Source organism: Ixodes scapularis, unplaced genomic scaffold, assembly GCF_016920785.2.
Source record: "Ixodes scapularis isolate PalLabHiFi unplaced genomic scaffold, ASM1692078v2 PGA_scaffold6__148_contigs__length_123643588, whole genome shotgun sequence".
In the NCBI taxonomy this organism is placed as follows: Eukaryota; Metazoa; Arthropoda; class Arachnida; order Ixodida; family Ixodidae; genus Ixodes; species Ixodes scapularis.
The window spans coordinates 59,303,124-59,321,442 of NW_024609881.1; the positions used below are offsets into that span (position 1 = coordinate 59,303,124).

The 18,319-nt window shown below is 43.7% G+C and overlaps 1 protein-coding gene across 1 annotated transcript in view; it reads right to left on the minus strand.

The window, feature by feature from the left end:
- Positions 1-2,224: 2,224 nt before the first annotated feature.
- The window catches only part of LOC121832972 (venom metalloproteinase antarease-like TtrivMP_A), a 34,113-nt gene continuing 18,018 nt past the window's right edge, over positions 2,225-18,319 (minus strand). The window contains exons 9-14 of the mRNA XM_042286111.1: positions 16,205-16,260; positions 15,053-15,164; positions 14,653-14,820; positions 5,117-5,249; positions 3,965-4,081; positions 2,225-2,272 (exon numbers count right to left, since the gene is read on the minus strand). Coding sequence (XP_042142045.1) covers positions 2,225-2,272; positions 3,965-4,081; positions 5,117-5,249; positions 14,653-14,820; positions 15,053-15,164; positions 16,205-16,260 — 634 coding nt within the window. The remainder of the gene's footprint in view (positions 2,273-3,964; positions 4,082-5,116; positions 5,250-14,652; positions 14,821-15,052; positions 15,165-16,204; positions 16,261-18,319) is intronic.

Below are 18,319 nucleotides of genomic sequence, written 5' to 3' on the forward strand. Positions count from 1 at the left end.
TGATTAGTGATCTTCGTACTGTGATATCGCCGCTCGCAACGCGATTGGCAAGAAAAGGTGTCGACAAAAAAGAAGGTTCCTACACACAGCGGCGTTTGAATGCGTCTGAATTCGTTTTATTCACGTAGTTTTCAATTTCTGAGATACGTAGTTTTTTGTGCAAAATGTAAAAATGTTTTTTTTTCTAGAACTATCTTTGTATTTTAAATTTAACCATGACTCCTTCAAATGCGATAGCATTTCCTTTGATTTACCGCTTGCTCACTTGTTTTTATGTCACGTAATGAAGACGTTGGCTTCCAATGTCGACGAAATATTCTGACACGTGAGAGAAGATACGCGATAACCAAAAAGCTATCCTGCGCAACCCAAACAAAGTCTTTATTTGTACATGCTGTAGCGCATTGTGTGGCAATTGATAAATAAATGGATTTGCCTCGATTGATCTGATACAAGTTGCTACAGTGCTCTCGCTCTTCATTGATTTGTAGCGCGGCAGATATCAGGATCTGGACTAATGACTCCAGCGAAGAATATCTTAGATTCTAATAAAATTAAAGAAAAACAACCCGCAAGGTCTAGTCCCTGTATATTTTATTTTGTGTTTCGAGTTATTTTTGCAGCTAAAGTTAAATGAAGTTCATAAAACGTTATAATACCCTAATGAAAAATACACCAGGCAATCCTGGTGTGACATTAAAGAATCCTGGTGTGACAACAGAATATCTGGTGTGCCCACCAGCGATGCTGATGTATCGAGCACACCACCCCGGCGTGCCCACCAGAAATGCTGGTGTACCCGCACATCAGCCTGATGGGTACACCAAGGGAGTCTGGTGTCACATCACAAGGACTCATGCGCCGACCAGGCAGCCTGGTGTGCACACCACGCAGTTTGATGTGACACCAGAGTTGTGTTTTTGTTGACTTTTCCCCCCGGTCCGCGCGCGTGTTTTCTATTAGTTTGTGTGCCGCTCCGTCCCCCGACGGGGTGCCTTGTTTCCTCCCGTCTTGGTGGTCGCCGGAGACACCGCAGCGGGCTCCTTTGTGCTCAAGAAGTGTCCCCCTCGTCCCGAGCACTTTCCCGGGCGGCCTTGAGCAGCTTGGGGCGCTCGCCGGCTCGCCTCTTCGAGGGCTTCTCTTTCCCTTTCCGCCGGTATTCTTGTTTAAGTTTGAGAAAGTAAAGAAGTCTTCTTTGTGAGTCGAATCCGAAAAGATGTGTTGGTGCGCTTTCCTTACTTCCGACGAGCTTGGTTTGGTAGCAAAGAAACAAAGGAAGCTCGTAATTATTACGATTTTCGGGGCCGAAATGCCTACTACGAGCGAGGAGGGTGTCGACCGCCTGAAGCGAAAGAGGATTACCCTGCGAGCCGTCACAACAAAGATCATCAACGAGACTGGCGTCTGCTGGCCACGGATCCAACCGACATCGGTGAGCTCGAAGAAACATTTGATATTCTTCTACTTAAGGAGGCTTCCCTGAAAGAGCTGGACAAGGAAATCAAGCTGTCTGTCGAATATGATGCCTTAGAAGAGGAAATTTCTGGTGCGGAGTTGTATGCGGAACGGATCAGCGTAACTAAGACACGAGTCAACCGCAAGCTGAAAGGCCAAGAATTTCGGAACGACAGGGCGTCCGGTTCTTCGACGCACGGCAGTGGCTCCGGACAAACTCCAGTTGATCACGGCCAACTCCCTACAACAGTAAAGCTTCAGAATCTTTACTGTAGCGCTTTTTTTGCTTTTATGAATAAAATAATTATGGCAGCAGCTTTGTTGTCAAACTTATCATTGTACGCTTTTTGTGAGTAAAGCAGCACCCAGTCAGCAGGTGGTCTGGTATCATATTACAACAAAACCTGATGTCCCGCCAGAACACCAGATTTCTGGTGTAACATCAGAACACCAGATTTCTGGTGTCATACCCACACAACAGATTTCTGGTGTCACAACAGAACACCAGGTTTCTGGTGTCACACCAGAAAACGTCCCAAATCACATCTGCGAAAAAGTCTGGTGTAACATCTAGTCACACCAGCCCTCGAGCTGGTGTATTTTTCACTAGGGTAGGCATTTTATTGTAAAAAGATATTGTGAATGCATATATTTATTGTGACTCTTTTCTCATATAACACTGAATGCGAAAGGCAAAAAGAAACGTTTTTATTTATACTCCTTCAGAGGCATGGATATTTGAGACCGTAATTTTCCACCTTGTAACAGTTTAAGAGACCTCACGGTCAATATTTGTGCATTTTCCGAACCAGCACCGCTGAAAAAGAGGGAACGATTTTCATCTCAGATTTGTCAAATTTGTCGTGGCGAGACACCGAGGAATATTAGCCAGCCGTCAATTTATGCTTGGTACGCGATTCAAAGCACCACGCATAGGTTTTAATGTAGGATCTCTAAATTACGCGTACTGGTCTGGTTTCAGTTTTTGGAGCAAAATATACGTTAAAAATAAGCATTCGACAAATATCTGACAAGGTTAGCAAGAAGATATGTCTGAACACATTTAGTTGTAGTACATTTGTCTGTACATGTGCGAACAACTTAAGAGAAAACAAACATACACGCATACGAACTATATACTGACATAGAAAAAGCGCCTCCTGCGTCAATATCACGTTTATGTCGGTTTGTGCTGTTTGTATTTTGCGGCGAACTCTGCTTATTTGTTGTCCGTCCGGTTATAATGTGTGCGAGCAACATGTGGCATGCCGAATGGGTTTGGTTCCTTTGAACGAGTCATCAGATAGCACAGTTCCAATTCATTTCAGCTTCAAGTCAAAGAGTGGTTGTTAATTAACATCAGACTAAGAATGCTTGAAATGGTGAGCGGCGCTTGGTCAATCTGCTGTCTTTTTTATCTTGTACGCAGTTCGAAAGACTGCTCTTGTTGGCGATCCTCTCTGTTCAATGTGAAATCGGAGATAGACAAAACTGGACAGTGTCGCGGTACACATATATCCCGATAGAATATTAGAGTAACTTTTGAGTATCTGTATCTTTCTTTCAAGCTACATGCGAAATATAAATTTGTATCTCAGTTCTAAAAAAAAATATCGATGTACCGCTTGTATTTCAAAGCTGTCAGAGGCTTAGTTATCTTGTTACATTCGATGCCGAATTTTAACTGTCCGATTTTTACCATAAATTGAAAAACCATCTTTTTGGTGAACCGGCCCCATAACCCTTTACAAAAAAGGCACAAATTGTATCTAAAAATGGTTTGCAAAAAAGTAGATTTTAAAAATTGCACAGTATTCTCCTCTCATGAACTCCTTCACTCTTTCCACAATGCCAGAGGGAACTCCAGAGAAGAGGAGAGTGGGGGAGCTTATCTTCCTCTGATGGTGCAACAAAGAGAAGTTCAAATTTTTTGTCCAACAATCTATCCACTCTGGGTGACCCAGGTTTACTTGGTAGGTCGCTGGGGCGACATCATATTTTTGCACTTTTAATAATGGCAGACTGTATTACTGTAGCAAACACGGCCTTTTTTTAAAACAAATCAAGAAAAATGAAAAGAACAGGCTTGTATTACTGAAGATTGATTGGAGCCGGATACTACTTGCAACTCTAAAGAGTCGACCTAACTAAAATATATCTATCATTACTGTCTACCTAGTGTTCCCTAGCAGAGTATATACTGGTAAGCCGTTCTTGAAGCACACATAAAGTCGCTGTCAGTTGAAAGACCGCCGGGTGTGGACCATTATGGTTTTGATTCTGAGAGCGTGATCGGCTCTTCGACGTTCTTAATTAACCACTGATGCCGAGATCTCATTGGCTACCGAGCAATGGTAAGATGTTCAGTACCCGGCACGTAATGCGTTTCTTACATTGTTGGTATTCTAGCTCCCCTAACTGACATGTTCCCTTCTTTGCACTCATCAGTAACACCCATGCCCCCCAAGCAGCTTGAAAACTAAAAAAAAAATATTTTGGGATATCCTACCTCGCCATTATCCCCGCATGGGTAGCCAAATGGAGCGAAGTGGATTTCTTCCTTTATTTGGTAGTTTCTGCCGATCACCACCTTATTACGGCACGTTATGACGCAGTTCTTCATACTCTGAAAATAATTGTAGCAAGAAAAGTAGTTAACTGCAAATATTTGCTGTGGGACAAATGTTTGATTAAGTTTTCAATATTATTTAGAAATCAATCTGTGTAAAACCTGCGTGTACATAACCACAGACACTACAGCAAAGGCCTAATGGTCTTCGCAAGTGATGGCTTTTTCAATTGAGATTGACGCTCAGCAATAAGGAGGTGTTTACATGTCTTATGCCTATGGGCCTGTATGATCCCTAACTTGGTGAAAACATTAAACTTTAGTCGTACTTGTATTATTTTTTATGAAAGATAATGTTTTGTGCAGTAGGTTTTATTTCCGGTACATATTCAGCGATTTCACGTTCGTTTATGTCTAGGTTTCATATCCAACGGTCTAGACCTCATATGTGTAATACCTAAGAGGCGTGTGAGGTAATGTGAATCAACAATTTTAAAACAAGTCATTGTTCTCTCTTACAAAGACAAAAAATCGAGATGGTACTTTTCTAACCATAAAGAGCGTAGCTCTATGGGAGCCTGAGGTGTGACGTAGGTTCATGACACAGCGCAGACATAATCGGTGTTACATGAAAGGTAGCTTTTCTGATTGTAAACGTGTTGAGTAGCGCACGACTCAAGGGTTGCCATACAAACAGACAAACAGCACGTCTTTCCTCATCGGCTCCCCACTATCGTCCACTATCGTTCGGAAGACGCGATTTCCAACAACAGTGGGGTCTTGACGACAGCCAGCAGAACGTGTGACTCCGGATCCGCGTTATGGGCACACTTAAAACCTCTCTTCAAGAACCCAAGTTGTCAACTGCATTCCCCCCCCCCCCAAAAAAAAAAAAAAAAAAAACAGCGTTTGCAAGCAGATCGTAACGGAAGGAAACCATTCATTTGCAGCGACAGCAAATGCTATTCCTGCACAAAACGTGTCCTGTTTGGACAGACCCTCAGCACGATGCGCGCATATTCGAGAGGGAGGTAGGGGAGCGGATTTCAAAGAGAGGAAAGGTATACAGAGGGGAATGGGAGTGATGCTCACGGCCGAAGAGTATTGCTCAGGGTAAATGCTTTGACAAATCCTCTCCGGTGTGAGGAAACGGTCCGCAACCTCCTTTGTGACGTTTAAAAAGTCATAGTCGGATTGTGTTTTCCAGCATTGCTCTCCACGTAGCCTGCAAATAAACAAGAATCGATCATTATATGTCTGAAAACAACAATATATCGGAATCTGGGTTTGTGTAATGGGAGAAATATGGATGTTTTTATGATAACGCAATTAATCCAAGGGTGCCAGCGAGCTGAACTAGAATAATGAAAATATTCCCTGGAGAAGAGGAACAACGGGGACAATGGACAAACACCAATCTCCAAACACAGCTAGGTGACTGGTGCGCGACCGAAAACATCCGCCTGGTCCACGTGTCGAATCAGGGACATCTTTATTTCCATTGGAGCTCTCTACCAACTGAACTAATCAGGAGTTAGGTGTCAGTAGAGCAAATGGGTTTTATCAGCTGCCGCCGGTCGAACACCAACAACCCTAGTGAAAAAGCCATTTCTAGGAGAAATTTTTTGGATCCAATAAATACATATGAATCATGCAAGATATATGAGAACATATACGACCCATATAAAAACCGTAAAAAGAGCTATATAAGACATATAAGAGCATAGAAGAAACTTTTCACGAGTTTTTTTTAATATTTCTTATATAGTTCTGATATATTCTTATATGTCTTATATATCTGGTTTTTGAAGGGAGAAATTTCTCATACAAATGAGACTTTATAAAGGAAGAGTAAATGGCCTGCATATTAGGCTTATTATGATAATGAAAATAATGCAAATGTGCAAGCGAGCTAAAAAAGCATGATTAAAAATATCGTTGTAGAAAAAGAACAAGGGGACAAAGGACAAACACAAATCTCAACACAGCTGGGAGAAATTAACTGTGTTTGGAGATGCGTGTTTGTCCTTTGTCACCCTTGTTCTTCTCCAGTTAATATTTTCATAACGAATGTTTTCCTGATTTATGAAATTAAATTAATGATACAACATTTAAATTTTTAATGAACACACACGAAGAAAGAGAGAAAAGTATCCTTCCACTAGCATAAGGCAGCCGATATACTAGTGCTTCTTTAATTGGAGTGATTATCCAAAATGCGTGCCTACGAAAATTCTAAGGGCTCTTTCACGCTGAGGCAACACGACGGCAACAGCAACACAACATGTTGTCCAAAAACCGTGCGACTTGTTGCTTCCTCCCCATGTTGTTCGACAACCCTGTCACATCGCGGCAACAGTAGCACAGCATGGATGACAACAAAAAAGTTACGTTGGTATGAGAGCTTTTGGGCAACAAAAACAGAAGCAACTTGTCCTGGACAACCTATGCTGCTCTGATTACTGGCTGGGCGAATTTTGGGCCGACAACAAGACAATAAACATAGCTTTAAGGGGAGAGCTAGTTTCCTATCAACGTCGTTTTCTTATGAGCTTACTGAAATAAAGGCTTGAAAAACGTTGCCCAACAATAATTAAGGCTGTCGTGCATCTAAAATAATTTTATTAATGTTTTTACTGCATAATTATGGCAAGTGCTTGTCGAAATAGTCACAGCTGTGGTTGTCAACGTTCAGACTGGTGTTGAAATCGGAACTACCGAGAGAACCAATTCACATTACTGCTAGTGAAATAGAATGGCATGTCTATACTCAACTGCTGATAAAGTATTATTAGAATAACGCAAGAAAGCAAAGGTTAACAAATAAAAGCATTCAAAGGACCGCTATGATAATGGTTTTTGATTTGATTTCATTTCATTTCAGTTATTATACCCTTGAGGCGCCCATTGGGTTTTACATAAAGGGGGCAAGTACAACATTATCCAAAACACAAACAGAAAAGAAATAAAACAATGAAGCAGGTGTTACGGTTGCTATGCGTTTAAGTAATTGGTAAGAGAAGCTCTGCAACCAGAGGATTCTTTGATGATTACAATATTATCAATGGGCGATTTGCATTCGTATGTAGCAAACTGTAAAGGGGATAATTTAAAAAGGCTTGTTCGTAAAGTGACCAAATGAAGTTTTTGCGAATGGTCAGTACGCGTTGAAATATGTGGTGTAGCCCGGCAATACAGTTCTCTCTTCGATGGGCAGTGGTAGTGCAAAGTATGCAATGATGCAAGTCCTTAGATTTACCTTCTTTGTGCAAGAGTTGGTACTCCGGGATTTCCCTTTAGTGAGGTGACGCATGTGCGAGTGTAGTTCTTAAGAATGAAGCCTGTGGCTCTATTTTGCAATGGTTCTATTTTTTGTGTCAAATAAAACTGATGTGGTGTTTTTATATTAAAGAAGCGCAATCAAGTTGAGATTGAATGAGGGCGGTATATGCTACAAGCTTTTTTTCCCAGTTGGCTATATGAAAATTTCGACTTAAAAAACCGAGGCTTTGATTCGCTTTTACACTTATGTGATTTATCTGGGCTTCTCAAGACAAGTTTGATGTGAAATGATCCTGAAGATATATGTATGTATGCACATTTTCAAGAACCCCATCGAAGAGAGTGTGTGTTAAACTCTGCTGGACTTCGCGTAGTACTAAAATTTTGACATTTTGTTTTTGGAAATATTTACCTTCATTTGCCACATTAGAGACCATGTTTTAATTGTACTTAAGTAGTTTTGAAGTTCATTATAATTATGAATGCTAGATGGTTTTCAATAAATCACTCAATCATCGGCACAAAGCCGGATGGTGGACTGGATAGTAGAGGACAAGTCGTTTACGTAGAAAAGGAGAGTAGTGGGCCCAGCACGGTTCCCTGTGGTACTGCTGATTTTACTTTCAGATGACATAAGGATTCGAGTTCATAGCAGACACTTTCGAGCGGTCGACGAGGAAGTTCAATTACACTGTATGGCAGATGGCTCTATTTGCAAAGCGCGTAATTTTAAAAGAAGTCGTTGATGTGCTACCTGGTCAAATGCTTTTTTAAAGTCCATGAAATTGCATGAGTGAATTTTAGAGTGAAGGTTCTGATGAAGGTCTGGGACAAATTCAAAGAGCTGGGTTTCGCAAGAATGATACTGCCGGAAACTGTGCTGGTTTACAAAGAGCAAGTTGTTGTCCGACAAATGATCCATAATATTCCAGAAAATCACATGCTCCATCAGCTTACTAGGTACACTTGTCAGAGAGATTGGTCTATAATTCGTCAACTCATTTGTTTGATAGGTCTTAAAAAAAGGGTGTCTTTTGCTTCTTTCCAATTTTCAGGAATTTTACCAATACGTAAGGATTGTTGGAAAAGTAAACACAGAAAGGGAGGAAGCTTCTTATTTGCAGAGCCTAAACACTTTCGTTCAAATAATATAATGTACTGGAGCTGAACTTGGTCGAAAAATTTCTATTAGTTTCTGAATACCAGTAGCACGCATAGTAATTAAAGCCATGTGTGTTAGTATACTATCTTCAGGTGAAATACCTAACAAGGGAAAGGTCTCGTCAGAAAACATTCTACTAATCAGAAAACATTTCTCTAAATAAATTGCCAAATCGTTCGCAGACGTCATTAGCATCCAGGTTGTTTCCCGAGGAATCAGTAAAGTGAAAGGGATTCGAAGTGGTGCTTCGGGTTAACTGCATTCCAAATCATTTCGAGTAAGTTTTTATAAGGCCGCCTAGGTCTTCAAAAAAGATCCACTTTTTCGCTTCATTTTGTTCATTTACACACATTTGGTTGATTCCGTCGTACTTTACAAATGCAGTCGAAGAACACAATTTTATAGCCTGCTTGCTTGGCACTAGAAAACAGGAGCTACCAGACACCCGAATTGATTCTGAAATACCCAGGACGTTTTGGGGAATTAAGCGATCACGTAGCAGGCGGAAGCAAGTATGCAGCGTGCTACATTGAGTCGGTTCCCAGGAGACCTCTGGTAAATCGGTTTAATAAATTCGGAGCCCGCGTTCGTCTGCCCGCGCACCCCGATCCTCGAGCGCTCAGTGCCCACGCTCCTCGAGTGGCCACGAGCTGATAAGCGCCAGTCTGTCAGACCGTACATAACACCTCCTCCAACTAGTTATGGTACCCGTAGCGTTGCGGAGGTCGTCGGGTTCTGGTGGCCGGGGGAGTACCCGAAGAGGGATTAGTGCCGGCCGTCGAAGACGCTTACACTGGTTCCTGAGGAGAAGTCGTTGGCTTGTCGCCAGCTCCCGGATGTGATCTTGTTGGTTGGGCCTGACTGTCAGAGCTCTGCGTTAGTGGCTCCGTTGCAGCCGAGCTGTCAACCTCGATATTCCAGACCGGAGGCCAAGTGTCCGCTTTTTCTCGCACCTCGGTGTTTGTCCATCGCTTTCGTGTATGGTTGCGATGACGGCGCACCAATCCTTGATCAATCCATGAGCGTAGGCCCATTCGACGTTCGACAACCCCAGTAATCCAACCTTGAATACTTGGAAACTTCTTCGTCCAAACTGCCTGCCCCACGCTAAGCTCATGTGGGTCCGAGGAACCGGTCGTTATTTCAGGTACTCCAGAAAAGGTAGAGGAATCGGCCGCCCTCACCGGTTTTTCAAACGCAACACACTTTAGTCGTTCCAAAGCTGATGGAAGGTCCCTTCCATACATCAGCCAAGCTGGCGTTTTGCCCGTAGCGATGTGATGGTGCTTTGTTGTTTAAACAAAAACCTTGCTAGCGCACACCTTACTTCTTCCTTCCCTCTCTTGGCGAGAGCGATTTTTAGCTCCTGTACCTTGCGATCCGCCTGTCCATTAGTGGCAGGATGGTACGGTGCACTTGTAACCGCCATGATGCCGTTGTTCCGGTAAAACCTTCTAATTTTCTCCGACACCAGCGCTGCGCCAGTGTCAGACACAACCTTCCTCGGCAGGCCGAATGTTGCCAACATGGCCAGTAGTTTCCTAATGACTTCGGTCGAGGTCATATTGCGGACTACCCTCACTTCGAGCCATTTGGTGAACGGGTTCACTACGAGCAGCAGGACCTGACTATTGACCGGACCTGCAAAGTCCACGTGAAGGGTGTCCCATGGCTCTGATGGCCTAGTCCAGGCAGGGATAGGCCCTTTGGGTGAATATTTTCGGTGCATCTGACAGATGCTGCATTATGCAACTGCTGTCTGAATATCGGTGTTTATTCCGGGCCTCCAAGCATAGCTCCGAGCGCATGCTTTCGTTGCCACAATCCCGCGATGTCCAGAGTGCATCGGGGCCATCGTTTCTTTCCTTAGCTGTGTAGGAATCACGATTCGTGCTCTTCAACTTACACATCCCCTGTTGTTCGGCAGCTCTGCCCTTTTTGGTTCTTTACGACGAGTACTCCGGTGTTTGTAACCGGTCAAGTGTACCCCATGGGATGGCTCGGTATACATTCGCAAGGACGCTGTCAGCTTCGGTCTCTCTCGCCAGTTGTTTGGCGGACAGTGGTGGACGGGACAAAGCTTCAAACATCAGGATATCTCCTGGAACCTCCGGCTCATTTTCAGTGGTTGACAGTGAAAGTCGTCTAAGGGCGTCCGCATTCTGATGGCGTTTTCCTGGTCGGTATCTTAGCTCGTAGTAATAAGCTGCCAGTCTGACTCACCACCGGGTCATCCTCGGTGACAGGACTTGTGAAATAGGCTTCTCAGCTCCGAGGAGGCCTAGCAGAGGCTGGTGGTCTGTGTAGATGATCACACTCCGTCCTGCGACGTACTGAAGCAAATGGTTGACCCCAAACACAATGGCCAGGCCTTCTCGGTCAAGCTGAGAATAGTTTCGCTCGGAGGTTCCTAGCGTCGTGGACGCGAACGCAATCGGAGCCTCTCGGCCGTCTGAGTCCCACTGTGCCAGCACGGCACCCACACCATATGGTGAAGCATCGCATGAACACAGTAATGGTTTCCTTTCATCATAGTGTGTCAGCACAGTGTGCTGCACTACTAGTTGCTTCAATTTTTTGAAAACCTTACGGTGTCTGTCCTCCCATCGCCATTCTGCCTTCCGCTCCAGTAGGCTATAAAGCTCCTTCGCTATCGTCACTGTGTCTTGCCGAAATCGGTCATAGAACGCTAAGAGTCCCAAGAAAGAGTGCAACTCTGCCTTGTTTGTCGGCTCTGGAGCGTCCACCACCGCGCGAATCTTGTCTTGTGTGGGATGAATTCCCTCCGGATTCATCAGGTGACCCAGAAATTTGACTTCTCTAACCCCGAAGTGACATTTGGTTTCTTTTAATCTTAGTCCTTCTTTCCCTAGTCTTGTCAGCACCTGGTCTGGTCGATAGGCATGCTCTTTGGCGTTTGCCCCACTGATGATAACGTCGTCGAGGTATGCAGCGACTCCAGGGATGCCTGATAATGCCATGTCCATGACGTTTAGAAAGATTGCCGGCTTGGCCGCCACTCCAAAGGGTAGTCTTTTTACTCGCAACAAGCCCTTGATGTGTTGATTGTCAGCATTTCGACCACGGTGTCTGTCACTCGCAGCTGTTGGTACGCCTGAGCGAGGTCCAACGTTAAAACACTGTGCCACCCCGGAGGTTTGACAGCACTTCCGTGGGGGTGGGCAGGGGGTAAGCGGCCGGTTTAGCTGGGATGTTCACCGTACTCCGATAGTTTCCGCAGAGTCTCACCGAGCCATCAGCCTTTCTGACCACAACCACTGGTGTCGCCCATGTTGAATGTTGGACCGGTTCAAGAATTCCTTGCTTCTACAGAGCCATTAGCTCACACTCTACAACAGGGCGCAAAGCAAAAGGTATGGTGCGTGCCTTGAGGAATCTAGAAGTAGTTGGTTCTATGAGCTCCAGCTGGACTGGTAGACCAGTGTACCCCGTGATGTCGGACTTGAATACTGTCTCGTGTGCTCGAAGCACCTTCCGCACCTGTTGCCTTAGCGAAAGATGGTGCAACACGCTGACTTGTATCTTCAGCGCTGGGAACCAATTTCTACCCATCAAGTTGCACCCAGTTCCAATTTTCACCATCAACCGAAGAAGGTATTCTTTGGACTTATGTCTAACTTCCACTTCCGCAGACCCGAGAACACACAATCCTTCGCCCGTCAACGTTCGAAGTGTGATATCCTCTTTCTGCAAGCGAGGAGGCTTAGATGGGCAGGTCTTGCGGTATGTCTCTTCACTAATAACTGTGAATGCTGCTCCTGAGTCGACCTCGAACTCCAATGGTCTTCACTGGACCTTGAGCGTTACGAGTTACTTAGGTACGATTCCTTATGCGTGTTGCACATTCAATTCCTGTAAGTCGAACCGGTGGTTTTAATCACAACCACTGACCTGTGCATCGTCGACATAGTCATCTTCATCGTAGCTCATGTGATGGGTTGAGCGTCGTGCGCCCGCCCTCGCTTTGTTCCGACATGCATTCTCAATATGTCCTATCTTCCTGCAGAACCGGCAGGACACCTTACTAAATGGGCAAGCGCCTTGCCTGTGCTTTCCATGGCAACAGTAGCATTGCTGCTCGGCTTGCACTTTTTCCGCCTCCAAGGTGCGTTTTGCAGTTTGCGCTGATGTAAACTTATGTTGGTCGGCCGTGGAGGCTTTAAGCTCCTGCTGCTGTTGAACGGCGCTTTGAAGTCGTGTTGCCATGTCGTAAGCTTGCTTGAACGTCAGCGTTTTTTCTGCGAAAAGCCTTTGCTGTAGACGCTCATCTTGGACGCCACAGACTAAACGGTCTCTGAGCATCACGTCAACTGGTAACATGGTTGGGTTCGATACCAACGGGTCGACGGCTGCTGATGCTCCAGCGCTTGTTGTCGCCACCGCTGGCCTTGTCAAAACGCCCAAATTGCAGTTGGTAGCTAATTTCTTCAAAACAGCCAAAAAGGTATCGATTGACTCGCCGGGCTGTTGATCGCGGTGTTGGAATTTGCTTTGGCTGAACAGCTCCGAAGGCCGTGGGTCTTAATGCTGCTGGAGCAAGGACATGATGTTTTCAAAACTCACCTTTCCTGGCTTATTCGGGGCCGTTAGGACTTGTACGGTCTCGTAGGGTTCCGCGTCGCACAGGGTCAGCAGCAGAGCTCTCTTTTTCTCGGGGTCCGTGATCTTGTTTGCTTGGAAGAAGAAGTCCAAGCGCTCCGACCAGGCTGTCCATCCCGTTCTTTGAAACTCCTCGAGCTTACCCTGTGTCGTTGTCATTCTTTAACAACTGAGAACGTTGCCGGTTGAAGTTGTCGTCCGCCTCGTCGCCAATCCTACATTGAGTCGGTTCCCAAAAAACCGCTGGTCAAATCGGTTTAACCAATTCGGAGCCCGGCGTTCGTCTGCCCACGCACTCCGAGCCTCGAGCGCTCACTGCTCACGCTCCTCGGGTGGCCACGAGCTGATAAGCGCCAGTCTGTCAGACAGTACATAACACAGCGTGGAAACGTATTCATTTTACCTATTGTTATGAAGGCCGATCATGTCGGCGTTCCAGTTCTTAAGCACTGTCAGTTCAGCTCAACACCAGGCTACAAAAGACGCCTTAGTGAACTGCAGGTGCTAACTCAATTTTACAGTTGAAATAGGAATTGCGTGAGAAAAAAAACTGAACAGAAATACCTTATACGGTGTCGTAAATTCCTAACACATATCGGCAATATCACTTTCCTCCTATAGGTATATATCGTTGAAAGCGAATGAAGATCATCTTCATAAAATAAAGGGTGGAAAATACTCCCTGTCTCAAGTTATCTAACCACAGTCACTAGTTGATGTCGTCCCGTGGCAATTTCCAGCCCTTCGAATGCTCTAGCACATTGAAGAGTCGCATTTCCAGCGGCGCCTCGCCACACACGACCGAAGGTAAACAATCAAGATGGCGGAGTGTTCCAAGCGTTGGGCCCGCCGTCAGCGCGGTGTGATAAGGTGGTCGGACAACAAATCGGCCAAAACGAATTCCGGCTGACAGCAACATGTTGCCCTGCTGTTCTTGTCGCCCCGATATGAGAGGATCACCGGAAACGCGTCTTTCTCGTGTTGCCGAATGGAGTTGTCCCACTGTTGCCTCAGTGTGACCGGGCCTTAAGGGCGTCAAATCAATCAACCTTGTAATGTTTCTTTCGGTTCAGTTCTTTTACACAAAACAACCGACGGACGTACTAGCGCTCTAAAAAGAAAAATTATTTGTCCCGTTTAATGAATTCAGCTACGTTTTTAAACGCTTTGATGTTTCTTAAAGTGGATATAATGACCATAATTAGTTTATATCGAAAATAACAGCAGAGCCACAATACTATGTATTTTCGTTGTGAACTTGCGGCCTCGTCGCCTCTCCAATGACAGGTGAGCTGCGAGTTTCTTTCAACTATCGCTGGCAGCTTAAGAAACATGGTGCCAGTATTATGGTAACATTCTAGCGTCGTTATTCGTTTGGTGGATTCAGGAACCTTTTAAGTAAACTACGATTCAAGTAACTATAATTGGAAGTAACATCCACGTCAACTGGGAAACGATACATTCAAAATTAGGGTGAAATAATAGCATAGGAAATGTCACGGGTCAAAAGAAGAATAAAGGTTCGATGATGCAAGCGCCTAAGAAAGGTCAAACAAATACGTACTTCAAAACAAATTGCATACCCTTCTCACTACAGTTCGAGAACGCAAAAGGTGGTCCATAAGGCTCTACAGGTTTCATAATGTATTTCTCTGGGTACTTGCAGTCAAGAGCACCAGGATGATTTCGGACATTTGTCAAGGGACCACTTCCATCGTGCGTGCTCCCGAGTCTGCGAAGATAATGTTCATGCTAAGAAAACCATCTAATGGTTAACACTATAATCAGGGACAGATTAAGAAACGCAAAGCAAGGCTCATTATTGTCACGCTTCTTCTCGGCTCATATCGCATTGTCCGTAGCGATGATAAAAGGCATGGGATTCACTAACGGTAACTAAAAAAGCTTTTCTCGGGTGATACGCTGAGCACGTGTGTTTATAAAGGAAGCGACAAGATACTTACAAATGCCCAATTTCGTGGGCTATTATAGCAAAACTATAGTACAGAGGAGGTACTTCCTGGGAAATTCCCACGTTCCAGCCTTTCACGCAGACCGCTCCGGAATAGGCGCGACCTAGAAATAATAATCCATTTGTTGCACTCCAAATATATTCAATAATGTTTCTTTGAAGCTGTAAGACTACTCTGCGATGTGAAAACCCCCCTCTTTGGAAAAGCAAGTATTTAGAATTATGAGACGTTCAGCCACTTAAAATTAAAAATTAGCCGAGGCGTGACCGCTTGTGCAAAAGTCTCGAATGCCAAGGAAACAGTCCGTATCTAGAAGTTGGGCGGTGTGCTTACAATGAAAATTTGTTTTCAAAAAGATACAAGCAAAAAAAAAAACACGCAATGAAACATCTCCAGTTGCTTTTTTCAGCGCAAAGCTAAATTACGAATAACTAAACGCTCAGTTTTTGACCAAATGTCGCGCTCGGTGCTCGAACCTGATGCCAAAGATTCAGAACTTGCTGACTCATAGGTTATGAACAGTTTTAGGAAATTCAAAACAAGACGAGAGCAGTCGACGAAGTCCAGCAACGCTTGAAAATGAGTGAAGTCGGATACCGAAAACGGGACTCATTTTGCCAGTGTAAAATTTTTAAAAAAATTGTTTCTAACTTTTGAGTCTGCAAACAGTGAGTTTTAAAACTTTGGCATCAGGTTGCACGGTTAGAGCTTCGTTTGGAGGTCACAATTTGTTGGTGTTCGCGTTTGGTGTTGTAGAAATCTCATCACGAATATAAGTGAAATTTTCAAGAGATATTCGTTGAATGTGATATTTATGATCATCATCTGACGACAACCCTTCTCGTCAAATTTCATTTGTGAATTAAGTGGCAAAAACGTGCTTTAAAAACAATTTGAATTTGATTTTCTCCAACTGCTTCAAAGCAAACAATGTTTGTTTTATTCAGTAAAGGCCATCTTCTCTGAAGACGGTTACCAACGTAGAAATCCCACTCAGTAAATTCGTGTTACCGATTGGCAGAAACGGCGAATATCATTTGTTATTCGTTGGACATCTCTCGGAAATAACAGGTGAAACTCCGATTCTCTCAAGATTCAGCATAAATGTGTGGTCTGGAGCACCTTCTGACCCCGCTCTCTTACCGTAAAGATTATGAGATAATTTCTTAGTCTCCTTGTTACGTGTCCCTAAGCGGCGCCTGAAATGCAAATATGAAAATACTAATTATGCGGATCCCTGCTGCTATGAACATTAATCACGGGAAACGGCGTATGTGCATATAGTTTGTGCTTTTTAGGCTTTACAGCTCCTTTTTTTAGAAAAGCTGTGAAAGCTACACTTATGCAGTCTCGGCAGGTGAGTTACACGGCAATGGGGACGTAGCAGAGGAGCTGTCATGACAGCATAATACTGACAATTTGAGATCAGTAGGATTCGCATAAATAAAGGGCTTTGGTATCCTCAGAAATAATACATGAATAACTTGTAGCATGCAGCGCATATTAGCCAAAATTATGCACCTCTACCCCTCGTTTTGAGGGGCAGCAGAACTTCTTTACACCTCTCTTGTCGCCTTGCCGTACAGTCAATTTAACCGACGCATAAAAAAAAAGGGAATGTTACAATTTTGGATTGAAATGCTCTTTACAAAAGCTTGCTGGCACGAGTGGGACCGAAGCACGAGGGTAGCAAAAGTGGCGATGCAGGCGAGTTTGTTTATCACTAGATAAGGTAAATACAGCGCACAGAAAGACGAAGACAGAGAGGAAAGGGATATCAGCGCATATGTGTCCTTTCTTGAACACGTATTGGTTAGACACATATAAACACATATGTGTAAAACTACATACCGCCGCCTAATAACTGAATTATGCCAAAATAAAAATAAACATGTCTTTTTTAAAGAATACATAAAAATGTAATATTGCTTTGAACCAGTAATCTAGATGGTGTTTGCATAATGTGAATGGAACACTTATCTGCCAGGAGTACGAATGATACGGATGACATAAGAAAAACATATCAAAGCTTTGCAGGTCACGGTTTGAAGGCTAAAACAACTCCCTCTCGGGCATTTTTCACCTAGTGAAAAACTTCCCGCTTACAAAACTTTACTACGCCCAATTTTAGAATATGGGTATATTGTTTATAAACGAGTCGACTTTTTTATCGGTTTTTTGTTAAGGTTCGTTGTTCTAGCGCTCGTCCTGGGTTCTTTATGCCATTCGTCTGTGCGCCGTCGTTACCTTCTCTTGTACAAGAATAGAGTGAAAACTTTTCGGAATCGAACTATTTCAAATGAATTGAATTTAAATATCAAATCGATTTATCCAATAGTCTAGTATTGAGGAGCGTTCAAGTGAAACAACCTTGTGCATTTTTAATAAAAAATAAAATCAAAGGCCCGGTGGTCATAATATATATATATATATATATATATATATATATATATATATATATATATATATATATATATATATATGTGTGTGTGTGTGTGTGTGCAAGACAAACACGAAAATAAATTCAGCTTTGATGCCCTTGAGATTTATCGCCTTTGTTTCCAACAGTGAGTTTTGGGGGTTTCCAAGCTCCAGCATTATGGCGCACATTAAGCGAAGAATCAGGTTCGCTACGCAGTGAAACGGTCAGCACATCATACACTGTAGATGAAACGTTTAGCACGTCGTCGAATGAAAGTGCGTAAAATAGAGGAAGCCGTCGGCATCTCTAGTCACCCAGCATATAATATTTTACGTAATGAATTGAATCCAAAACAGAAAGCTTTTCGCAAAATGGGTGTCACATTTTCTTAATGCATAGCAAACGATCTGCATTCGGTATTTGCTCCGATTAGGAAAAAAAAACAGAATGGAAGTTTGAGTTTCCTCACACTTTGTATTTTTCCCGAGACTCAACATGTCTTGGCTAGAAAGAGATTTCGGTTGATTGAAAAGGTAACAGAGGAATTAAGTTGCGTATTTGAGGGCCTCGAAGAAATTCCGTTCCAAGAGTGAATAGAAAAGCTGGAAAGATCTTGCATCAAGTGCGTTCATCCTCGAGGGGGTTCTGTTTTCAAATACCACAAACTGAAATGGTTTTGTTTTCATTTCATATTCATTCCGAAAACGTTCCGATATACCCTATTGTAGTCCCAGGAAACACTACTAGCACAGGAGCTTCCCCGTCATGGTAAAATGTTATTCTGCTTCGTAAGAATTAGTGACGTAGTTACGGGGATCACATCATATGAGGTAAAG